The following is a 21,943-nucleotide window of genomic DNA, read 5'->3' on the forward strand; positions in this document are numbered from 1 at the left end:
GAAAAACCATTACAACTCTTCAAAGTTTATTATGGTATCAGAGCCAATCCTTTGAACATTGCTTCCATAATACACTTTTGCGAATTTTCTTTTTATCCTTTAGAGGATTTGGGGTAGTCTTGAACTTGTTTTATTTTCTTCTCAATTTGTGTTCGATTGAAATATGGACGATAACAAGTTTGAATCCATATCTGTCAAATTCAACGGGAAAAATTATGTTATTTGGGAATTTCACTTTCAGATTTTTGTTGAAGGAAAAGGACTCTTTGCTATTCTTGATGGATCTCAAAAGGAAACTAGTGATGAAGCATAAAAGAGTCTATAGAGAACCAAGAATGCTCAAATTGTTACCTAGATATTGAATAAGTGGAACTTGATATTGCATTGAGCCTCAGATCTTTCAAAGCTACTGTAGAAATATGGAAACATCTTCAAAGAATCTATTTTCAAGTTAATCAATCAAGGCTGCTCGAACTTGAGTATGAGATTACAAACATCAGCCAAGAGGGAAAAGATATTCATAGTTTTTATATTGACATATTGAAATTGTGGATTGAACAAGATATGATATCATCAAATACCATCTCAAATGCAGCATATGAGGAGATTAAGAAAGAAATAGATTGTGGAAGAGCGATGCAACTTCTCATGAAGCTTCGACCATAATTTAAAAATACAAGGGCCATGCTGATCAACCGAGAAAATATGACTATGAAGTCTATTCTTAGAGATCTGGTTCGTGAAGAAACTCGACTAAATACACATACATAATTGAACACAAAATCCAATACAATCGATACAGCCTTTATCACTTCAAGTGGTAAATTTAAGCCAAAATATAAGCATAGAGGCAGAGAAGATATGTGGTGCAAACATTACAATAAACTTGGACATGTTTAGTCACATTATAAGAAATGAAATTTATATAACTATTGCAAAAAGCCAGGACATATAATTGTAGATTGCAGAATTTTAAAAAATAAATAGAGCCAATTTGCTTTTATTTCTACAAAGTATGATAAAAAATAAAAAAGTGCTAATGAGACCCTCCTTACTCCTTAAGCAATCCAAAAGATGATTCAAGAAACAGTGTAGTCAACTCTTCCAGGTGTAACCTTTTTTGCTTTTTTAGTTGTTGGGTTATCAGGTAAATGAATTAAATATGCTCTTTGGTATCTTGACTCTGTTGCCTTTAATCACATGAGTGGCCAAAAATACCTATTTTCTGAAATCAATCATTGTTCTTTAAGTCAGTCAATTACAACACCTAATGGAAGAAAATTACCAATTAAAGGAGTTGGTACTATATGTTTACATAATATATCCAAAAAATCTTCATATCTGCCTAATACATTTTATGTACAATGTCTGATTGCTAACTTAGTTTCTATTGGACAATTAACTTACCAAAATTGTTTAGTTAAATTTTCTTCTCTTGGTTGTGATGTGTGGGATCTTTAAACAGGCCAGATAATCATGAAGGGGCATAAAAGTGGGCATTTGCTTCATCTTGACTTGGATCACGCAAAGTAATCCCCATTGTGTCTTTTTGTTTCAGCATCACCATCCTCATTTGTTTCATGTGCCAATGATATGTGGAATTTATGGCACAGTCGTCTTGGTCATCCACATGCTAGTAGGTTAGAGTATATGTTCAAGTCCAATTTTTTTCTAGAAAAATTGAATTTTCAATATGTTTTAGTTAAAAATTGTCAAAGTTGTGCTCTTAGAAAATTAGCTAAATTACCTTTTCTTCTAGTAGTACATATGTTGGTGCACCTTTCCATTTAGTTCACTGTGATTTATGGGGTCCCTCACCCAGTTTTTTAGACTTGAATGTCGATATTTCACTTTATTTATTGCTCAATTTACACGATTCATTTGGATATATTTTTTAAGAGTTAAATCTGAATTAGCACGCATAACAAAAAATTTTATACTATGATTGAGACACAATTTGGTAAAACAATGAAAATTTTTCGTTCAGATTCTAGTGGATAATTTTTTGCATATGATTTTATCAATCCTTTAAAAAAAATGAATCTTAGCTCAACAATCAAGTCCTAGTACACTAGAACAAAATGGGGTAGTAAAACGGAAAAACTATCATGTTTTGAAAATCGTCAGAGCTTTTTTACTAGAATCTTCTGTTCTTCTAATGTTTTGGATAGAGGCAGTCCATACGGTTGTCTACCTTATTAATCGACAAACTACTCTAATTCTTGATCATCAATTACCATATTCTTGTCTTTTTCAAAATCACCAGACTACTTGTATCTTCGGGTTTTTGGTTATGTTTGCTTTGTGTTATTACCTCCACATGAGTGAATTAAGTTATCTGCAAAGGTTGCCAAATGTGTTTTTCTCGGTTATAGTGATAAACAAAAAGGTTATGTTTGGTATGATCCCTACCATTAACGTATGTGTGTATCTCGTCACGTCATTTTTTTTTTGAAAATATATATTGTTATTATATGTCATCTTCTAGTCCAACAGATTCAGGTTCTTCCAATTCCTTTTTATATGATTTCTCTAATCCACATACCAAGGATAATGAAGTAACGTCTACAATGCCATTTAATGATTCTAGTTTTGAAGGTCCTTCCTCCACAATTGTCATTGATGAAACAACACCATATCTGCCATCTTCGAAAAAATCCATCTGTATCAATTTTGGTAAGCCACTTATTCAGTATACGTTATTTACTAATCTCAATTATGCCAAAGATTCCTTCTACTTTTAACTAAGCAACATAACAAACATGTTGGAGAAAAGTAATGGAAGAAGAAGTTGAGGCATTGGAGGAGAATCATACTTGGTATTTAGTTCCTCAACCACCTGATACGTTGGTAATAGGAAGTAAATGAGTCTATACCATTAAGGTCAACCTGATGGTACTTTAGATTGATACAAAGCTCGTTTGGATTTATAAGTAAGGATATAAGTAAGTGGATTTATACCATTATGGCTAAGATGACGACTATCCATACCCTATGTGCTGTAGCATTATGTAAAAAATGGACGTTGCATCAATTAGATTGAAAAATGCTTTTCTTCATGGAACTTTGAAAGAAACAGTTTATGTGGAGTGCCCTCTTGGTTACTTTCATACGGATCCTAATATGGTTTGTTTACTCCGTAAATCCCTTTATGGCCTTAAACAGGCTCCTAAAACATGGTTTGAAAAATTTCAGTCAACTGTTTGTTCAGCTGGATTTCAACAAAGCTCTAATGATCACTCACTTTTTATTCGACATTCTGATGCTGGTATGGTTGTGTTAGTTTTTTACATGGATGATATAGTTATTACTGGTAGTGATCAACAAGGCATTGAAGAGTTTAAGAAATTTCTCAATGATTCCTTTCACATGAAAGATCTTGACAAGCTCACTTATTTTCTCAAGTTAGAAGTTTCATATTCCTCGAATGGCATACTTCTCGCCCAACGTAAGTACATCGAAGATTTACTCAAGCTGGTCGATCTTAATGATAATAAAATTTGTGCCACTCCAATATAACAACATTTGAAACTAAAAAGAGATGATGGTGCACTTATCTCAGATCCATTATATACTGACGCTTGATAGGCAGTCTAATTTATTTAACTATCACACGTCCTGATATCTCGTTTACTGTCCAAGTTGTGAGTAAGTTTGTTTCTCAACCTAGACGATATCATCTTTTAGCTCTTCATTGTATTCTTCGTTATTTGAAAGGTACTTATGATGGTGGGCTATACTTTTCATCTAATATATCACTCATTCTCACTGTTTATACAAATGTAGATTATGTTGGGTGTGTTGATACTCGACATTCTACTATAGGATGGTGTATTTTCTTAAGTGATTCTCCAATCTCTTATAAGTGTAAGAGCAAGAATGGGTCTCAAAATCTTCCATAGAAGCTGAATATCGGTTCATGTCATCTATAAGTTCTGAAATTGTATGGCTCCAACAGCTTTTCAAAGAGCTTGATGTTAATTGTCCTCAACTGATCACACTCTTTGGAAACAACACTAGTGCAATTAGCATTGCCATTAATCCTATGATTCATAAGCGGACGAAACATATCAAAGTAGATTGTCATTACATCTGTGAACTTGTTCATGATAAATTCTTTATCTTGTTCACATCTCCTCTCATGATTGAATTGCTGATCTATTTACAAAAGTCATGCCTTCTGCACAACATGCATATCTTGTGAGTAAATTGATGTTGGTTGACCAACACCATCAATTTGAGGGAGAATATCAAGAGGAATAAATTTACAGATTTGCAAGTAATAAATTTATAGATTTATAAGTAATAAATTTACAGATTTACAACCAGATTTATAACCAATCAATTCTCATATTTGTAGTATGACTCTTAATATTTAGAGATTCTAATTGTATATTTATAATTAAATTTTTTTTATTTATTAAATTACTGTAATTAGACAAATTTCTTTGTATGTATATATATATATATATATAGAGAGAGAGAGAGAGAGAGCTCTATAGCCTTGGAAGTATAAATGGAAAAACCATTATAGCTATTCAAAGTTTATTAATGTCTAATTAATTCTTTTCTAAAATAATACAGGCTATTGCCTACAACTTGAGAACAGCGAATTTCGTGATGATCGGAATTGTTGCAGAAGATTTTAATGGTAAATTTGTTACATATTCAGTTTTTAATAAACTGATCAAGAAAAAAAATTAACCTTCGAAATCCTTGCATCTTAAAGACTCACTAAATTCAACAGTAAATTATCTAGACTTCAATTCAAACTGTTCATCCATCAAGTTTAACCAAATAAATGTCTTATAAATTTATAATTCGGGAACAATCAAGATGTAATCCAATTATTTATAAGTTTAATCCATCAAATAGAAATAACTTTTCATTTAATGGTCTACCAACTTGGCAACAACCGAAGAAGAAACAATCAAGAATACAATCCCTTTGTTTAATATTTAACTTCTGTTATTGTAAATTTTCATTTTTAATGCGTGTGGCTTCCTGATAACATTATTTTCTATTACCGACATATCATTTTTTTAAAAGAGTAATACAAATAAAATAACAATGAACTATAAATTGTTTTAAATTTTGTCCTTGATTTTATCCTTATTATAATTACCCATTTATTGTAGTTGTATTGTTTTTTTTTTTTTTTTTTTTTTTTACTTTTTAATTTTTCTTTTAACTAGTTGCCCCATTAATAACTTTCAAGTAAATCACCGGTCTAGTCCTTGGTCCTTGGTCCTTTTTTTGGCTTGTTGGACTGTAGAGTTGAGAGGTCCGGAAACACATATGAACTGTTCTGATGTTAGAGAAATCTATTTTTTTTTTTTTTATGAACTTTAAATATGTATATATATATATATATATAGATATATAGATGACAGGCGAAGATTTGGCATATAAATGGTAAAATGGATTATGAATCTTGAAGATTTGACCTTCAACATTCTATTGTTATCAAAATACTGACCCAAAATAATAATCCATGTTTGTAACCAGCTCACCTGATTCATGAACTAGGTTGTTCCCTGGAATTGATTTGGGATTAAAATCAATGTTATTATCATTTGAAAATTTGTGGAGCATATTGGATTGTTAGTGTCTTGTATGGTCTCCAATGAGTTGTTAGGTCAAATGTAGAAAATAATTCGGGAGTTACCGACAACCAGATGCCTCGTTTGAGTAATATGAGCCTTGGAGAGAGAGTTTGCACAGATTCAAGCCAAACCATATAGAAGTATTTGTTTGCAAAGAACAGAGGAACCATAGTGCTAACCACAAAATGGCGCTGCTTTGTGGTGACCTTATCTGTTTAATACAATAATATTCCACCATGATGCTGACCAATTTTGTCAAGAGGCATTTATAATCAGATCAGGATCATTTAAAAGGTTCAAGGTTTCTACCTGGAATCATCAGGATGAAGTCTTCCAATCTTTCCATGTATGGAGAAAGCCATCTACATGACCCATACAGCCAAGTTGATACTTTTGCAGAGAGCCTCAGTTCAGGCATTACCAGCAGCATGCCAACTTTACCACTATCACAAAAAAAAAAAAAAAAAAAAGAAAAAAAGAAAAACATCCATTTCTGTGTTTAATTAAACCATGTCAAATGTAAAGATAGAAACTAAATGATATACAGAGAAGAGAAGAGAAGTCATTACTTTTTCCTCAAGAGTTTCTGATCCATTTGGGCTAAAAAATTGAAATCGTCACTCCCTGACAGCATTGTATGATCTTATGATACCTGTATGATTACTGTTGGACTCCTAATTAAACCCTATCTCAAAAAAAACAAAAAGTCATTTCTCGAATGAATTTGTTAGTTTCTCGAGACAGATTTTCCAACAAACATCCCTTTGGCTATACTACCTACCTAAAAAAAGTCTTGTCACTGAGAAAGGTGTGGCGGACCATAATACACCATTCCTGGTGGCTGAAGTGGTCGAAAATTTGGTGGTGCCGGTGGTTGCTGAGTTAATGGTGCTAGTTGCTGATAGGCTAATGGAGGTGGCTGCTGTGCCGAAGCAATTGGATGTTGTGGAGTAATTTGCAATGGCTGCTGTGTCAAAGGCATCATTGGATTCATCATATGAGGTGGAGGTGGTGGTGGTGGCCCCGGCGGCAGTGGGGGAATACTGCCATACACGTAAGGGGCCATGATCCCTCCTGATGGCTGCAGATACTGCTGTGAAGGTGTATTAGGAAGAATGTGATATTGACCTTGAGAACTAGGAGCCTGGTTCTGCATGCTTGGTTGTGGCACCATAACCGACTGGTATGAGTGTTTTGGTGGAGCAGTAAGAGATGATGTTGGTATAAATGCATTAAGATCCATAATTGGCAAGGACTTCTCAGATTTCATCACTGAATCATCGGCTGAAGATGTTAACTTGGACACTGTGGAGCCCTTTGTTAGACCAGCATTCTTTGCCTCTTCAGCTGCAAATGTGGAAAGAACTGAATGCATGATCATCTGAGAGGAGCTAGAGGCTGCAAGTTTGTCAGCAACCTCAGCTGCGATAGCAGCAGCTGTCCTCTTTGGTGTCTCTCCAGCTTTTGAATTCGTATCAATTGGTAGGGCCGTTTTAATAGATGGTTTGGACAAATAGTCTCCATTGTTGAGCCGAGCTCGTATGTTGCAGGCTTCATCTGTCTGAGCCTCTGCTACCTAAAATAGAATAAGGTAAATATAAATATATTGGTTAAACTGCTGCTAGCATCCTAGCACACATGCAAAGCAAAGTATTTTGTGGCTGTCAACGAAATAGATTTCACCTGCAAATTCACCTAGACAATTAACCATTTAGATCAGCTAGATCTCCCCCTCCCACACCCAAAAGCGAATTGAAATAAAAGGGGAAGCTAACACAGTTGTAGGAAAAGATCTCTACTTTTTGTATTTTCACCTAAATATGCTATCAACAGATAAATTCAGATTCTTCTCTTAAAAGAAAAAGGAAATTTAGATACTTCAAATCCAGAAGATCCTAATGCAATCAGTGAAGTTTATCTAATGTCATGATCTCCTGTAGATATTCCAAAAAATTTTCTAAGCCAACATTCCGGAGCATCTATCACTGTCCACTTAACTCCAAAGATAGGTCCAATAAGAATCAGCATAGAAATTAACATTATTACAATTGAAGTCAAATGTTACAGCATAGGCCATAATTTTGAGATATAACAAACAAATGTCAGCAGCCAAAATGAGTAAAGTTCAGCCATTACTCAAAAAGTCAACAAGCTAAAGTATTATTCAATTTTCAATCTTAAATTCTCATTTTCGCTAAGTTGCATGCCAAATAACAGCATCAATGCTGGCAACTCTCAATTGTTGAGAGCAAGTTATCATGATTGGATTCAGTAGTATGCACATAACACCAAAAAAACCAAAAGTACATCATGAACACAGACAAATGAATTTTTTAGATGACTGCCTATTTTCCACATACTAAATGAAGGGAAATACGAATAATACCTGCATTTGAGTTCGAATGTTCTCCAGTTCGGATTCCTAAAAGAGTGTTTCAGAAAGTAAGAACATGAAATATCTTTTAAAATCAATCTTCCAAAACTCGGAAGCACGTGAAATAGTTAAATAAACTAGCAGTCTGGCTAGCGGTAGAAGAGCATAGATTTATATGCAATCATGATAATCAATTGACCAACCAGTTACCTGCTCATGAAGGGCTTCCTTCAGCTGAGATATAAGTGCTAGTCTACTAGCTTCAACTGATTTAAGTTTCTCAATACACTGTTTCAAAAGATTCTCTTCTTCTTCTAGTTCTTTTGTTAAAGGTTTGCATTTTGGCTCTTGTGCTGAAAAAAATAGCTTCAGATATCAACAGATGGAAAATTATATCATGAAACTTGAATAATGAAAGAAAACAACCATAACAACCATTTTAATACACATTGCAAAGAAAACCTCTCTTTTCCTTTAAGCTAAGGAATGATTAACATTACCACTAGTATAGGCAATGTCAATATTCTTCTCGATCTTTCTAATACGATTAACTGCAGACTTGCATTTACTCATCTCTGCCTCTTCATTGGGATATTCACTTAGCACCAAGTGAAATGCCGATATAATTTTTTCAGCCGCACCTCCAATGGTCAATTTCTGGTTTCAAGGAAATCATAATACTCATAACCAACACGCAATGAGGAAACAAAGAAAAATGAAGAATATTAAATACAACACTTAATTTCTTTCTATCTCCAAAAAAAAAAATACTTAATTTCCAAAACAATCGATGCTAGAGAATGAGTAAACTAAAGAAATGAAGTCTAGGATTCTAACCGTTCTAATTGACCGTGAATCTCGTTTCATAATTCTAACAGAGCGTGAACGTTTTCTGCTGAATTCAAGGGGGGGCACTGCTTCTTCGCCAAGCATCACATCCTTTAGGCTAATCGCATGGGATCCAAATACCCTCCGTTCTTCCCATATATTAACCTAATAAATTTTCAACTATAAGATTACCAAAAGAATCCTCACATAATGTAAGGTAAGAAAGCATATAGCATATAAGATTCTGTGTGCAAACAATATCTATGAATCAACAAACACAAATTTTACAGCATGCTCCATTTCTTGAAATATAGTGTTTTTCTGCTGCGCCACTAAACATCGAAGGGTTAACACAAGTCAACAGACAAATGCATGCACTAACAACAAGTCAACAGACAAATGCATGCACTAACAGTCGAGTTCCGACAGTTTGTTGGAATTGGTAAGTAGACATATAAATCAACAATAATTTAGAATACTACCAAATTGAACTCCCAAAAAGTAAAAGGAAAAAGCAACAGTGTAGACCACCATCAAATTCCAAAAAATAAACTAAATCACAATTAAAATTATGTTACTTTACATCCAATTTTAGTTATGAAGGAAGAAAAATGAAACACGTGTAATTACATCATTCTTTTAACTCAGGTAACCCAGACAAACAAAAAAGAAAAGAAATTACCAATCTAGACACCACTTTCTTCCCATGATCATCACCCTTCATAGCAACATCTTTGAGAGCAGCTGGAAGAACTTTCCAAAATTCAGCAACAAATTCATTTCCTTTACGCCTGCTATTCTGCAAGATGTCATTTGCAAGATACAAAAGAGGAACTTTTTGAACCATTTGTGAACTGTGGAACTGCTTATCCCATGTTGCAACAACCAGTTCAGCTTTGCTTCGATGAAATATACACCAATGTGAGAGTGCTAGATAAAAAGGTCAAGATAAACATTCTATACAGAATCAACTGTGTTCACTACCATTCCATGAACAAATTCTTTAATAGAAAAAATATAGATTTTTTTTATAATGAAAACAACTGCGAAACACTATACTTTAAGAAACGATTTTCCATAACAAATTACAAAGGGAAAAACCAAGAACAATAGCATTATCATTGTTGATCTAATCATTGTGAATATCAAACAGAATAAACTTCCAAACTGGTTATTCACCCGTTGTTATCATAGAAGCAGAAGTACCCATCTGAAGTAGAATCTTGCTATCAAAGATGACACATCTTACAACTGGTATATAATCAGTGGTTCTACCTCACTGTTACTCAACAGACAACGGAGAAGGAAGGCAAACATAAGACTAATACGGGAGCCATCAACACTCAACCAGATACTCAAAAAAGCATAACTTGCAGGACAACAATTTAGACCTTCTTAATCATCATTTACCTCCTGAGCGCAGCAACCACATTCAGGCAAAGCATCACAACATGAACATATAACAAATTTTTGTTCGAACCACTCAACAATTTAAAATAGCCATAAAAGGAAATGAAGGCGTCCTAATCAATAAAATAAACCAATAAGGAAAAAAAAAAGAACCAATCAATGTTTCCAGAACTTGCAAAGAAAGGATACTTTCAATACACTGTTGAGTGCTATTGAGCTTGGAGAGTTTGTCTGCCAGTATTTGTTCGCTGAACACACTATTCATCCCACCGCCAAACAATGCCTCCCAGCATCCACCCCAAAAAACAAATAACGAAAAACCCTAAGCAGCTGTAACTTTAAAAGAAGAAGAAGCTCTCTTAAAAGTATAAACGTGGTTCAGATAAATGTACAAGAACACAAAGTTGAAAACGGATAAGCAACCTAAACTGATCAAGATTTGGGCGTTATATTCCGAAAATTGAAGAAAGAAAACACTCAGTTGCAACAGCAGGAACTGCAGTCTTCAAAGTTGAGCGAATGCGGAGGACGGAAGAAAGCGAATACGCTGCTGGTCTGGAGGTAAGAAGCCCTAAAATGGTGGAAATAACTTAAATTGAAAGGACGAGGGGCGGGGAAATTAAGAGAGGTGGGTTATGAGATAGATTTATCAGGGTTCTGAAATGGATTCCAATAGGCTCTAGAAATGATTCTGTAGTGAAAGAGAGAGACGTTTCAAAAGAGAGGAAAAGGTTATGGAGAGAGGAGAGAAGGAGATGCCGAGTTGCTGCAGGAAGGAGTTTTGTTTTTGTTTTTGTTTTTTTTTTTAATAAAAAATAAATTAAAAGTTCTTACCCGCTCTTTTGTCATTATCTGTCCTGGTTGGGGGTGGATAATTGTCTACTATTAGATGTCAAAAAAATCATCTACCATTAAAAAAACTTAAATTGGTCTATACACTATTTTTCAATTTTAACAACATACAAAACACCATGAGACAGATGTATGCGTAATTTGTTATGTATATATATATGAGCATTAGGTTTTAACAACACTGCAAAAGAGCAAACTAATAATAGAAACATATATATATTTTTTTATCCATAGACATTGGTTAATAATATCAAATACATCATTAGTAATAAGCATATGACGTCTCAGTACCACTATCATGAGTAGAAACATAGTCACACATAATTTTAAAAATATGTCGCGGTTGTACAGTCCATCCTTTACAGTTCATTAGTTACAATAATAATATAAGATTTTATATATCAAATTTAAAGTATCAGATTAAATAAAATATGAATAAAATACCTTTAGACACATATTTCACTAAATTCTAGCTTGGATCTCTTGCTTATATCCCTCAATGGGTTAGAACTTGTTTTGGGTTCTCCTATTTTATAAATTGTCACTGTAAATTTAGGTGAGATTCACTTTCTTATTAAATGTGAGATAGTAATCTATTAATAGAGGTACAACTACATACAATCATACCATAATAACTAAATGAATGCAATTATCAAAAAAAATATTGAGTTTTAAACTGTTGAAAACTTCATAATATTGTTTTTCTATAATTATCTTTACTTAGGTTTCCCTTATTTATTTCCATCACTTAGTTCTCTTTCCTATATTCTTACTGCATTTTTCAAAAGATTTATTACATCTTATCTAATCATATTTTAAATTTTCTATTCTTTGTTAATTTATGTGTTTACCTTATGTGGTTCTTAGCTTTATTATCCTAATTTAAACTCATTTCTTATATTTCACTCTTTTTCCTTTCTTATTTAAAGAATATTTATTTATTTCACATTTATTACACCTTATTCTCACTTATGCTTTAGTTTTCACTCTTTTTCCTTTCTTATTTAAAGAATATTTATTTATTTCACATTTATTACACCTTATTATTCTCACTTATGCTTTATTTACCCATCTAACGCACGTAATTCACTTTTTAACAAACACACTTATACACAATTATATTTACACATTTACCTTCACATTGGATTACATATTTATTTAAGTATCTTTAAATCCTTTCTTTAATCATTTTGACTCATTTTAACTCTAAGCTTTGGTTTTGTAACTATTATCTAATTAAAGTAAACCTAATCCCTATTTAATTAGCAATGCTTGTCGTTTTCCTTTGAATAATTCCTTTTGTATATTTATGACTAATAATCAAATTATCTCTTATTCTTCTTGTTTATTTCTTAAAATCTCTAACATTATCTTATTAAGCTCGTTAAATCTTCTGTTTAATTTCTTTTTTTTTTTAAGTCTTTTACAACATATATCCTTTTCTTCCTAGCTCTCTTTATGTAACCTCATCTTACTCTTATGTTACTTTTCTTTTTTAGTTACTCTTCCTTAATTTGTCTCTCATTTACAACTCTTAATGTTATCGAGCCTGTATGAAAACAGACTGATTCGGCCCACACTAAAATGCACCGTTTCACTAAAAAGTGATTCGGTGCGTTCGAACTCAAGTGAGCTTGGGGACATAATGGGTATTTAAACTCGTCTTTTTTCCCAAGAAACCCTACTTGCTCTCCTCTCAGCTACTGCCAACGCACACCAAAAGCTTTCATTTTTCCTATGTTTTCTTGCACTCTTTTCTGGTTGTTTTGCAAGTAAACACATACACACATCATTCAGCCACTCCCATGAAGAGCTTCTCTATCCGATCACCCGCTTCTGCACCTTCCGCCATCACAAAACACTGCCTGCACAAATCTGACATCTTTTTTTTTCACTTTTACCTATTATTTTTATACAAAACATTGTTATTTTTATACAAAAAACATTTTTATGCAAATTCAACATTTTCTTGCACTTTTGCTTGTTATTTTTATACAAAAACATTGTTTTTGGATAGCTTAGTCAATGAACTTCATTTTCTTTCATGGTATCAGAGCATATTAGGAATGGAGAGTTAAAATTCCTACCAAAGCACTGGAACCAGAACCCAAACTTTAGGAATTTGTCCATAACAAACCTAGACCCCTCAAATGTCAACGACCCGTATTATCTTGATAAATCATTGAATTCTACGATGGTTCTTGTCCCAAAATTGCTTAATGATAATAACTATTACATATGAACAATTTTCATGGAACGAGCATTGAGTATATAGAATAAAATAGGGTTTATAGATAGAACCCTAACACAACCTACGGATCTAGCGGATCCATTGAGAATATATTGTAAACAGTGCAATAATATGGAGATTATTTGGATACATAATACACTCTCACCTAATATTAAGACGGATACATTTTATACTCAAACAACACATCAACTATGGCATGAACTGAAACAAAAACATTCTGAACAAAATGCAGCTAGGGTGTATCAAACTAAGCAATCGATATCTGCACTCACGCAAAACCAAGAGCCAATACGGACTTATTTTTCAAAGCTTAGATTTTTGATTGATGAACTCGTAAATTATGAATCCATTCCCATATGCACATGTGGGGGACTTAAACTGATTATTGGGTACCAGGAGAGGGATCACACAATGAGGTTTTTAATGGGACTTAATGAGTCATATAACAACTTGACATCCCGAATCTTGGCAAGGAAGCCTCTTTCTAGTTTGAACGAGACATTTTCTATCATCTAAAAAGAGGGAAAAATGAGAGAAATTTCTTTAAAATCTGTCACTAATCGGGGCATGGCTTTCAGTATAAAAGAGGCCAACAAACCATAACGAATGATTAGCCCAAACAAGGAGAAGTATATTATTGTACCTATTGCAAGGAGATTGGATGTTCTTTGAAAGCATGCTTTAAGACTAATCCAAATAGACTTGTATGCACCAATTACAATCTGCCAGGACATACGGTTGAGCTATGTTATAGAGATAAGAACCAAACAAAGGGACAAAGGACCCAAAACAAGATTAGATAACCCACTGTTAATCAAGTATCCTTTATTGATGCACAAACTGAACTCAAGGGAAAAGAATACAATTTATTAATAAAGGATCAACTCTACCAACTTATGACCTTCATTTAACAAAGTCAAGCTACTGTCAGTATGGTATAAACAACTTCAGAGCAAACTTAGGATTAGAAACTCACTATATTCTCTAATATGTTTTCTTGTTTTAATGTATGCATAATAGATAGAAATATTAACACACACAACTTGGATAATTGATACTGGAGCCTCATATCACATAGTACACACACCAAAATTATATACTGAGATAACATCAAATGTTATATCTAAAGTTATATTATCGAACAGAGAAAGTGTGGATGTATCTCATGTAGGGGTAGTAAAATTAAGTGATAAGCTTGTATTAAATAATGTGTTGTGTGTGCCTTCATTTTTATTTAATTTAATATTTGCAAGAAGGTTAATATAGGATATTAAATCTTGCTTAATTTTTTTACAACAATATTATATCATCTAGGACTTTTTGACCTGGAAGACACTTGGGATGGGTGAGATTAAGGTTGGACTATATCAGCTTAGACAGCCTAAGGATTCAAAAGATATAAGTCACAAATCTTTGTAGGAATGACACTACAAAGCTCTAGTAAAGTGGAGAGAGACTTTAATATGTGGCACCATAGACGTGGACACCCTTCATTTAAATCTAGTTTTGATTTTGATATGTTAGCAAACAAAGACCCTAAGTTATGTTATGTATGCCCATTAGCAAAAATACATAAACTTTCATTTTTTTATAGTAGTAATAAAGCAGAACAATGTCTTGATTTAATACATTATGACATTTGGGGACCTTGTAATGAAATTTCTTATGATGGGCTTAGATATTTTTAATGATTATTGATAATTTTACTAGATGTACTTGGGTATATATGATGCAAAGTAAGGCTGAAACAAATTCACATTTACAATATTTTTGCACTTTTGTTGAGACTCAATTTGATAGAAAAGTAAGAGTGATTAGAATTGATAACGGAAGAGAATTTGAAATGAAGAGATTCTATGATGAGAAGGGAATCATGCATCAAAAGAGTTGTGTAAAAACTCCACAACATAATGGAAGAGTAAAGAGAAAACATCAACAAATACTCAATATTGCAAGAGCATTAAAATTCTAAAGTAGAATGGACACCAAGTATTAGAGTGATTTTGTTCTTACTACTATATATTTAATTAACAGAACACCTTCATCTATGTTAGGTGGGAAGACACCTTTTGAGATTCTACATGGCAAGAAACTAAATTATAGTCACCTGAAAGTATTTGGGTGTCTAGCCTTCGCATCTACTTTATTGAGTGAGAGACAAAAATTCGATGTAAGAGCAAGAAGATGTGCGTTCATAGGGTATCCTTTTGGTATAAAGGGATATAAATTGATAGATGAAGAGACTAGTGAGGTTATTATTTATAAAAATATAATATTTCATCAAAAAGTATTTTCTCATAAAGAAAAGAAGTGTATAAAAGATATCCAAACTATACATGAGTCTAGAAATATATTGATAGACGAACTAGAATCAAATACTTTTGTACAAGACAACACCAAGGACCAAGTGATGGGTCAAGATAGCCCAAATATGGAGGTTAGGGACCTCACACGAATAGAAGAAATATCTAACAATCAAGAAATGATTGATGGGAAAAGAGAAAGAAGAGAAGATCATATGAATGATGATGAAATTCTAAGGAAAAAATCAATGAGGATAAAAAGGACACCAGAGTACTCAATGGACTATATATGTGATCAGATTCAAGGGAACAACGATTACATAGATTTGTCTGATCCCAAAGTCTACAATGGTGGTGTCATTCCCCTGTCAAGCACAGTTGCATACAGTAGACTTATGGGGGGACACAAGAAGTACATACTTGTTGTAGTACCCCATAATAAACCAAGTTCATATAAGGAGGCCAGCAAGTACCCAAACTGGAGAAATACCTTGGAAAACAAACTCAAAGCTTTTGAAAAAAACAAGACTTGAAAAGTAATTGATTTATCGGCAGGGAAGAGAGAAATAGGATGTAAGTAGGTTTATAAAGTAAAATTCAAAGTAGATGGGACCATTGAAAGACACAAAGCTAGACTTGTTGCTAAGTGCTTCATTCAAAGAGAAGGTCTAGAATATCACAAAACATTCTTACATATGGTCAAAATCATCTCCGTAAGAGTATTATTGGCTCTAGCTGCAATCAGAGTATGACACCTTCAACAGTTAGATATCAATAACGCCTTTTTTACAAGGAGATTTAAATGAGGAAGTGTACATGGAGCTTCCTCCTAAGCATCCTAAAAAGAGAGAAGGGAAAGTATATAGACTTCAAAAAAGCTTGTATGGACTTAAGCAAGCATCCAGACAATGGTATGTCAAATTTTCTGAGTTTATTACTCAATAAGGATTCAAGCAATCTAAGGTCAACTACAATTTATTCGTGAGGACCAATGGTGAGAGCTTTACCGTACTACTTGTATATATTAATGACATTATTGTGGCAGGTAATGATGAATCTGTTATTAAAGAACTAAAGATAACATTTGATAACAAATTTAAAATTAGAGATTTAGGAAATTTAAAGTATTTCTTTTGCACTGAAGTTGTTAGGTCAAAGAGAGGGGTTCATATATGCCAGAGGAAATATGCCCTAGACCTTTTGAAAGATGTAGGGGTTCTAGGAAGTAAAACCAAATCGCTCCCCCTAGACCAGAATATTAAACTTTTAAAGGATAAAGGAGAGCTAGTACTAGATCCAACGATATACAAGAGGTTGATTGAAAGGTTGATGTACCTCATATTAACAAGACTTGGTCTAGCTTACTATGTTTAAGTTCTAAGCCAATTCATAGAGAGTCCTAGAGACTGTCACTTAAGGGCTACATACAAAGTCCTAAGATATGTTAAGGGTACACTAGGTCAAGGTTTATTTTACTCAAATACATATGAGTTAAAATTAAATGCTTATACTGACAGTGGTTGGGCGGGATTCCCAGACACAAGAAAGTCTGTTACAAGATATTGTGTTCTTCTAGGAAATTCATTGATATCTTAGAAATCTAAGAAACAACAAATAATTTCTAGATCTTCGACAGAGGCAGAATATAGAGCCATGACTAGTGAGTGATGTGAGCTAACTTGGATAAGGTACTTGCTTGATGACGTTAAAGTGTGTAATTTTGAAGCAACAGACCTATATTGTGATAACAACACTGCCATACATATAGCTGCTAATCTTGTATTTCATGAAATATCCAAGCACATTGACGTAGATTGTCATTTAGTTAGAGACAAAGTACAAGAAGGGAGTATAATTATGAGGCATGTGAGCAACAAATAGCAACTAGCAGATATTTTCACTAAAACTCCATCTAGTTGGCTTCTCAAGGAGCATATGATCAAGATGGGAGTAGAAAACATCTATTTTCTATCTTGAGGGGGGATGTTATCGGGCCTGTATGAAAACAGGCTGACCTGGCCTACACCATAATGCACCATTTCACTAAAGAGTGATTCAGTGCGTTCAAGCTCAAGTGAGCTTGGAGACAAAACAGGTATTTAAACCTGTCTTTTTCCCCAAAAAACCCTACATGCTCTCCTCTCTACTACCCTGAGGCACACCAAAAGCTTCCATTTTTCCTATGTTTTCTTGCACTCGTTTTTGGCTATTTTATAGGCAAACACGCACATACATCATTCAGCCACTCCCATAAAGATCTTCTCTCTCCGTTCACCTGCTTCCGTGCCTTCCATCATCACCCAACACTACTTGTGCAAATCCGGTATTTTTCTTCACTTTTACCTTTCATTTTTATACAAAACATTGTTTTTGGATAGCTTAGTCAGTGAACTTCATATTCTTTCACTTAACCTTTAATTCACATTTTCATTTTTTTTTGTTAATTTCTTTATCTACTTCCTTAACAATTCTTAAGATCCACTTTTTACTTGGTTTTATACTAATATATATTTTTTAATTAAACTTTCTATTTTTATCTTGGAATAACCTCTCCGTTATTTTGCTTGTTTATTCTTTTTTTTTAATATCCCTTTTATCATTTCCTCTTTATCATCATTTGATTATAATGTCATTCCTCGATTACTTCATTTACCTTCATAATATTTAATATTCCCAAATTATAGTTATTAGCCTATTTCATTTCTACTCATCTTAAGATTTCAATTTACAATTTTGCTCATTAATCCCAATTATGTCACCACTAATTGTTCATAATTATATATGTTTATTACCCATTCCTCTTTATGATCTAATCATATTTTTTTTTATCATTTATTTAATTAATTCCTTTTATTTCTTAGTGTGATGAAATTTGGGTTCTCTTTTGAAAAATCAAAAGTGTCAATATATTTCCACATTGTTTTCAGAACACCACTTAGTAAAAATTTCATGACATATCCATTCATCAATTTCCATATGTGTTCTTGAAGGTATCACCAATGAAGGGCCTTATGAGATTTAGAAGGAAAGGCAAATTAAGCCCTCACTTCATTGGACCGTTCAAAATACTGGAGAGAATTGAAACGACTGCTTACCGATTGGCATTGCCACTAGAGTTAGCTAATGTCCATGATGTATTTCATGTGTCCATCTTACGTAAATACCATCCTGATCCATCATATATAATTCAGTATGAGGAGATTCTTATTGAGGAAGATATATTATATCAAAAAATATCCATAGATATATTGGACAAACAGGAGTGGATATTGAGGAATAAGACTATTCTGATGGTCAAGGTACTCTGGCAACATCATTCGCCAACGGAAGCTACTTGGGAGACTGAAGATTCGATATGAACTCAATTTTCTCACTTGCTTTAGAGATATATCAAATTTGAAGGACCAAATTTTTATAAGGAATGAAGAATTGTAATATCCACCTAAAAAAAAAGAGAAAAAAAAGATAAAAAATGTAAATAAAAAAATAACAATAAAATTAGAATTAGGATTTAAAGAAAACATATGAGAAAAATGGAGGAAAAACATAAATAAGGGGAAGTGGAAGGGGGCAAAGGAAATCAGAAAAATGGATGACCCAGATCGGACCACTAGAAGAGATTGGATGGAGGAGATTTAAAAAAAAATTGAGGACTTAGATCAAGCTTGTGAGATCTAACGGCTGTGGAGAACGGGTATAAAAGGGAAAGAGATTAGAGTTTTCTCTTCATTTTAAAGAGTAGTCAAAAAAGAGAGAAGGAGAAGAGATAGAAATGATCGGGGAGAGAAGAAAGAAGAAGGTTGTCACGGGGGAAGCTAAGAGAGAGGAAAAGAAGAGAGAGGCCAGAAAGAAAGAAGGGAAAGGAGAAAAAAAAAGAGAAAATGAAGAAAGAGGCGTGGCCAAGCGGAGAAGGAAGAGAGAGCCAAGAATGGTTGCTGCAAGGGGAAGAAGAGAAGAGACGAGAGTGGCAGAGGTGGTGAATGGTGGAGTTTGAAGTCGAAGGGAAGAAGAAAGGAAGGAAAACGGTCGAAATGTCGTACGAAGGCAGAGACCGACACGAGTAAAGGTAATTTCATCCTTTTTTTTGTTCTTCTCTTCCTATTCCGTTATATTCTTTTATTTTGCTTACTATTCGGTTTGTAGGTTTGAGAAATCACCATCTAAATCTCAAACAAGCTAAAACGTCGTGGGGTGACCAAGAGAAGACCACGAGGAGCCAAGATGAGACTGAATCGCTCGCACTGAAGGTAAAATCATTCTGTTTTCATGTTTTGGTGGTGGTTTGAGCAGTTGTGGAGAGGGACAATGTCAGGCTAGCCGCGCGAGCTCGGTCGGGCCACCCACCTGCGTAGGAATCAAGGAAGTTTCCTAAAAAATGGGGAAAACCCAGCCACCATGGAAGTTGAAGGGTCTTCCGCAGGAATGGAGGCCAGAATCAGCTTTTGGGATTTTGATTCGCCGTTTGGGAAGCTAAAAAGTCTTTCTTGAAAAATAGAAATTCGATTCGTCGAACGGGAAGTTGAAATATTTTCGAGGTATAGATCCCAAAAATTTTGGGTATTTTGTTGGATGGTCATTGGAACCCGTAATTTGATTAAATTAATTTTTAGTATTTCGAAATATTTTAATTAATTTATGTTGGGATATAAAAATATTTAGACATTCAGGCATATCCGGGAAGATGCATAGGAATGTAAGTATTTCTAAATCTCAACTAGGTTTGAATTTTAAAAAGTGCATTCATTTCATAAAAATTATGAATTTTGATATTTAAACGGACATTGACCCAATTTTCGATGAAAAAATAGAACCTAAATTATGATTAGTAAACCTAAGCAATTGAAACCCTATGAGGAGACGAAACTAGAAAGTAAATCCAATGAACTGAGAGTTATTTGGACTGATGAAATATGAAATTGCAAATTTAAAAAATTCTCAATTAAGTGAAAAATTGAAAAAGAAAAAAAAAATAAAATGAAAAGGTAAAAATAGAAAGGGAAAGAAATAATTGAGGTTGTGAAATGATCAATTAAATAAAATTCAGAGAAAAACAGAATAAGAAGTAAGTAGATAAGAATTTTGGATTGAGAGGATAGGAGTGAATAGGGTAGGGACCCTGAATACCTTCTCGTTTAGTCTAAATCGAGGAGGAGAGTGTGTGTGTGTGGCTGAAGTTCAGCGGGCATGGTGAACCTGCACATGGATAGAGTCTGAAACCTAATCTAGACGTGGATAAGTATTTGTGAGTATGGGTCACCTAACAAATGTATCTGTTGTGGCAATTGTAAGATTTGTGTGTGTCTGTTATCCATGCGATGGGGGGATCCATTTCGCATTTCCTCAATTAAGACATAAATGCATTGCATGATGAAACCTTAGAAATGTTCTTTCGAGTGTATATGTGACCTTCTATGTATATGTGGTTATGTGGTTATGTTTTGAGATTATGATTGATATTCAAGTGTATCTATGTTCTTTCGAGAGTATGTAGATATATATTTGAAGATTATTTATGATATTTGAGAGAATTGAGAAATTCGATCAGAAACACGTGAAATTGTCAAAATAATAAATGAATTTTGCATTGAGACATCACTATTGCATTTGTCTCATATTGTGTGTTTTGCATGAAATCTTATCTGAGTTGAGAGGACATAAATATTTATTGAATTGGTGAAACTCATTAAATTTTACCCTGATATTTTTCAGAGAAGAATGAAGAACCAACACCACTGCCAGACAAGTAGAATTTGTAAAAAAGGTTCTTATTTTTGTAAATTTTGTGCATATTCGAGAAGTTTTATTTTATTCTATTAGACTCTAAATTCTGACCTAATGTTTTGTATATATAGTTATTGTACATATCACATGGAATGCTAGGTTGTATTATATTTTTTTATCTATGCATGTATATATTTTGTGAACCTACTACATAAAAATGACATGAGCAGGAATTGCGTCTCATGTCGAGCATTGGGCCGTAACTATACTACTAATTTAAAAATTAATCCTTCCAGTTTAACCATTTATTTATTAATTTATCCAATTTCTGAATCATATGCGAAATTTTTGTTTTCCTATCTTTTAAATTAGCGCACAAAATTAATTAGCTCAATTCCATCGTTTACTTTCATATTCCTTATTTGTTTCTTTTTATCCATGAAAAATTTATATTAGAATCAACATGTAGAATATTCAAACATAATTAAAACACAATCAATTAATGTAAATAATCGAACACATATCACATCAAGCAGTAAAAAAGAAACCAGCACCTATCCCAACGATTTTAACCCTAAGGATAGGGGTTGTCCTCCTA

At 33.4% G+C, this 21,943-nt stretch overlaps 1 protein-coding gene across 2 annotated transcripts; it reads right to left on the reverse strand.

Annotated features, from left to right (window-relative positions):
* Window positions 1-5,138: 5,138 nt before the first annotated feature.
* LOC110808338 (ENTH/VHS family protein) lies at window positions 5,139-10,997 on the reverse strand. 2 transcript variants are annotated; one of them, XM_022033817.2, is made up of 11 exons: window positions 10,642-10,997; window positions 10,408-10,548; window positions 9,491-9,738; window positions 8,818-8,973; window positions 8,481-8,637; window positions 8,191-8,333; window positions 7,993-8,028; window positions 6,388-7,182; window positions 6,176-6,291; window positions 5,916-6,049; window positions 5,139-5,817 (listed from the first exon to the last, which is right to left on the reverse strand). In XM_022033817.2, exons 2-8 carry the CDS (start codon window positions 10,481-10,483, stop codon window positions 6,403-6,405), a joined length of 1,596 nt encoding a protein of 531 aa, XP_021889509.2. In that variant the 5' UTR covers window positions 10,484-10,548; window positions 10,642-10,997; the 3' UTR covers window positions 5,139-5,817; window positions 5,916-6,049; window positions 6,176-6,291; window positions 6,388-6,402. The 2 variants fall into 2 exon arrangements, with proteins under 2 accessions (XP_021889509.2, XP_021889500.2); XM_022033808.2 differs by having other exon boundaries at window positions 10,408-10,554.
* Between the last annotated feature and the right edge of the window lie 10,946 nt (window positions 10,998-21,943).

This window comes from Carica papaya, chromosome 6 (genome assembly GCF_054855325.1).
Source record: "Carica papaya isolate Zhongbai chromosome 6, ASM5485532v1, whole genome shotgun sequence".
In the NCBI taxonomy this organism is placed as follows: Eukaryota; Viridiplantae; Streptophyta; class Magnoliopsida; order Brassicales; family Caricaceae; genus Carica; species Carica papaya.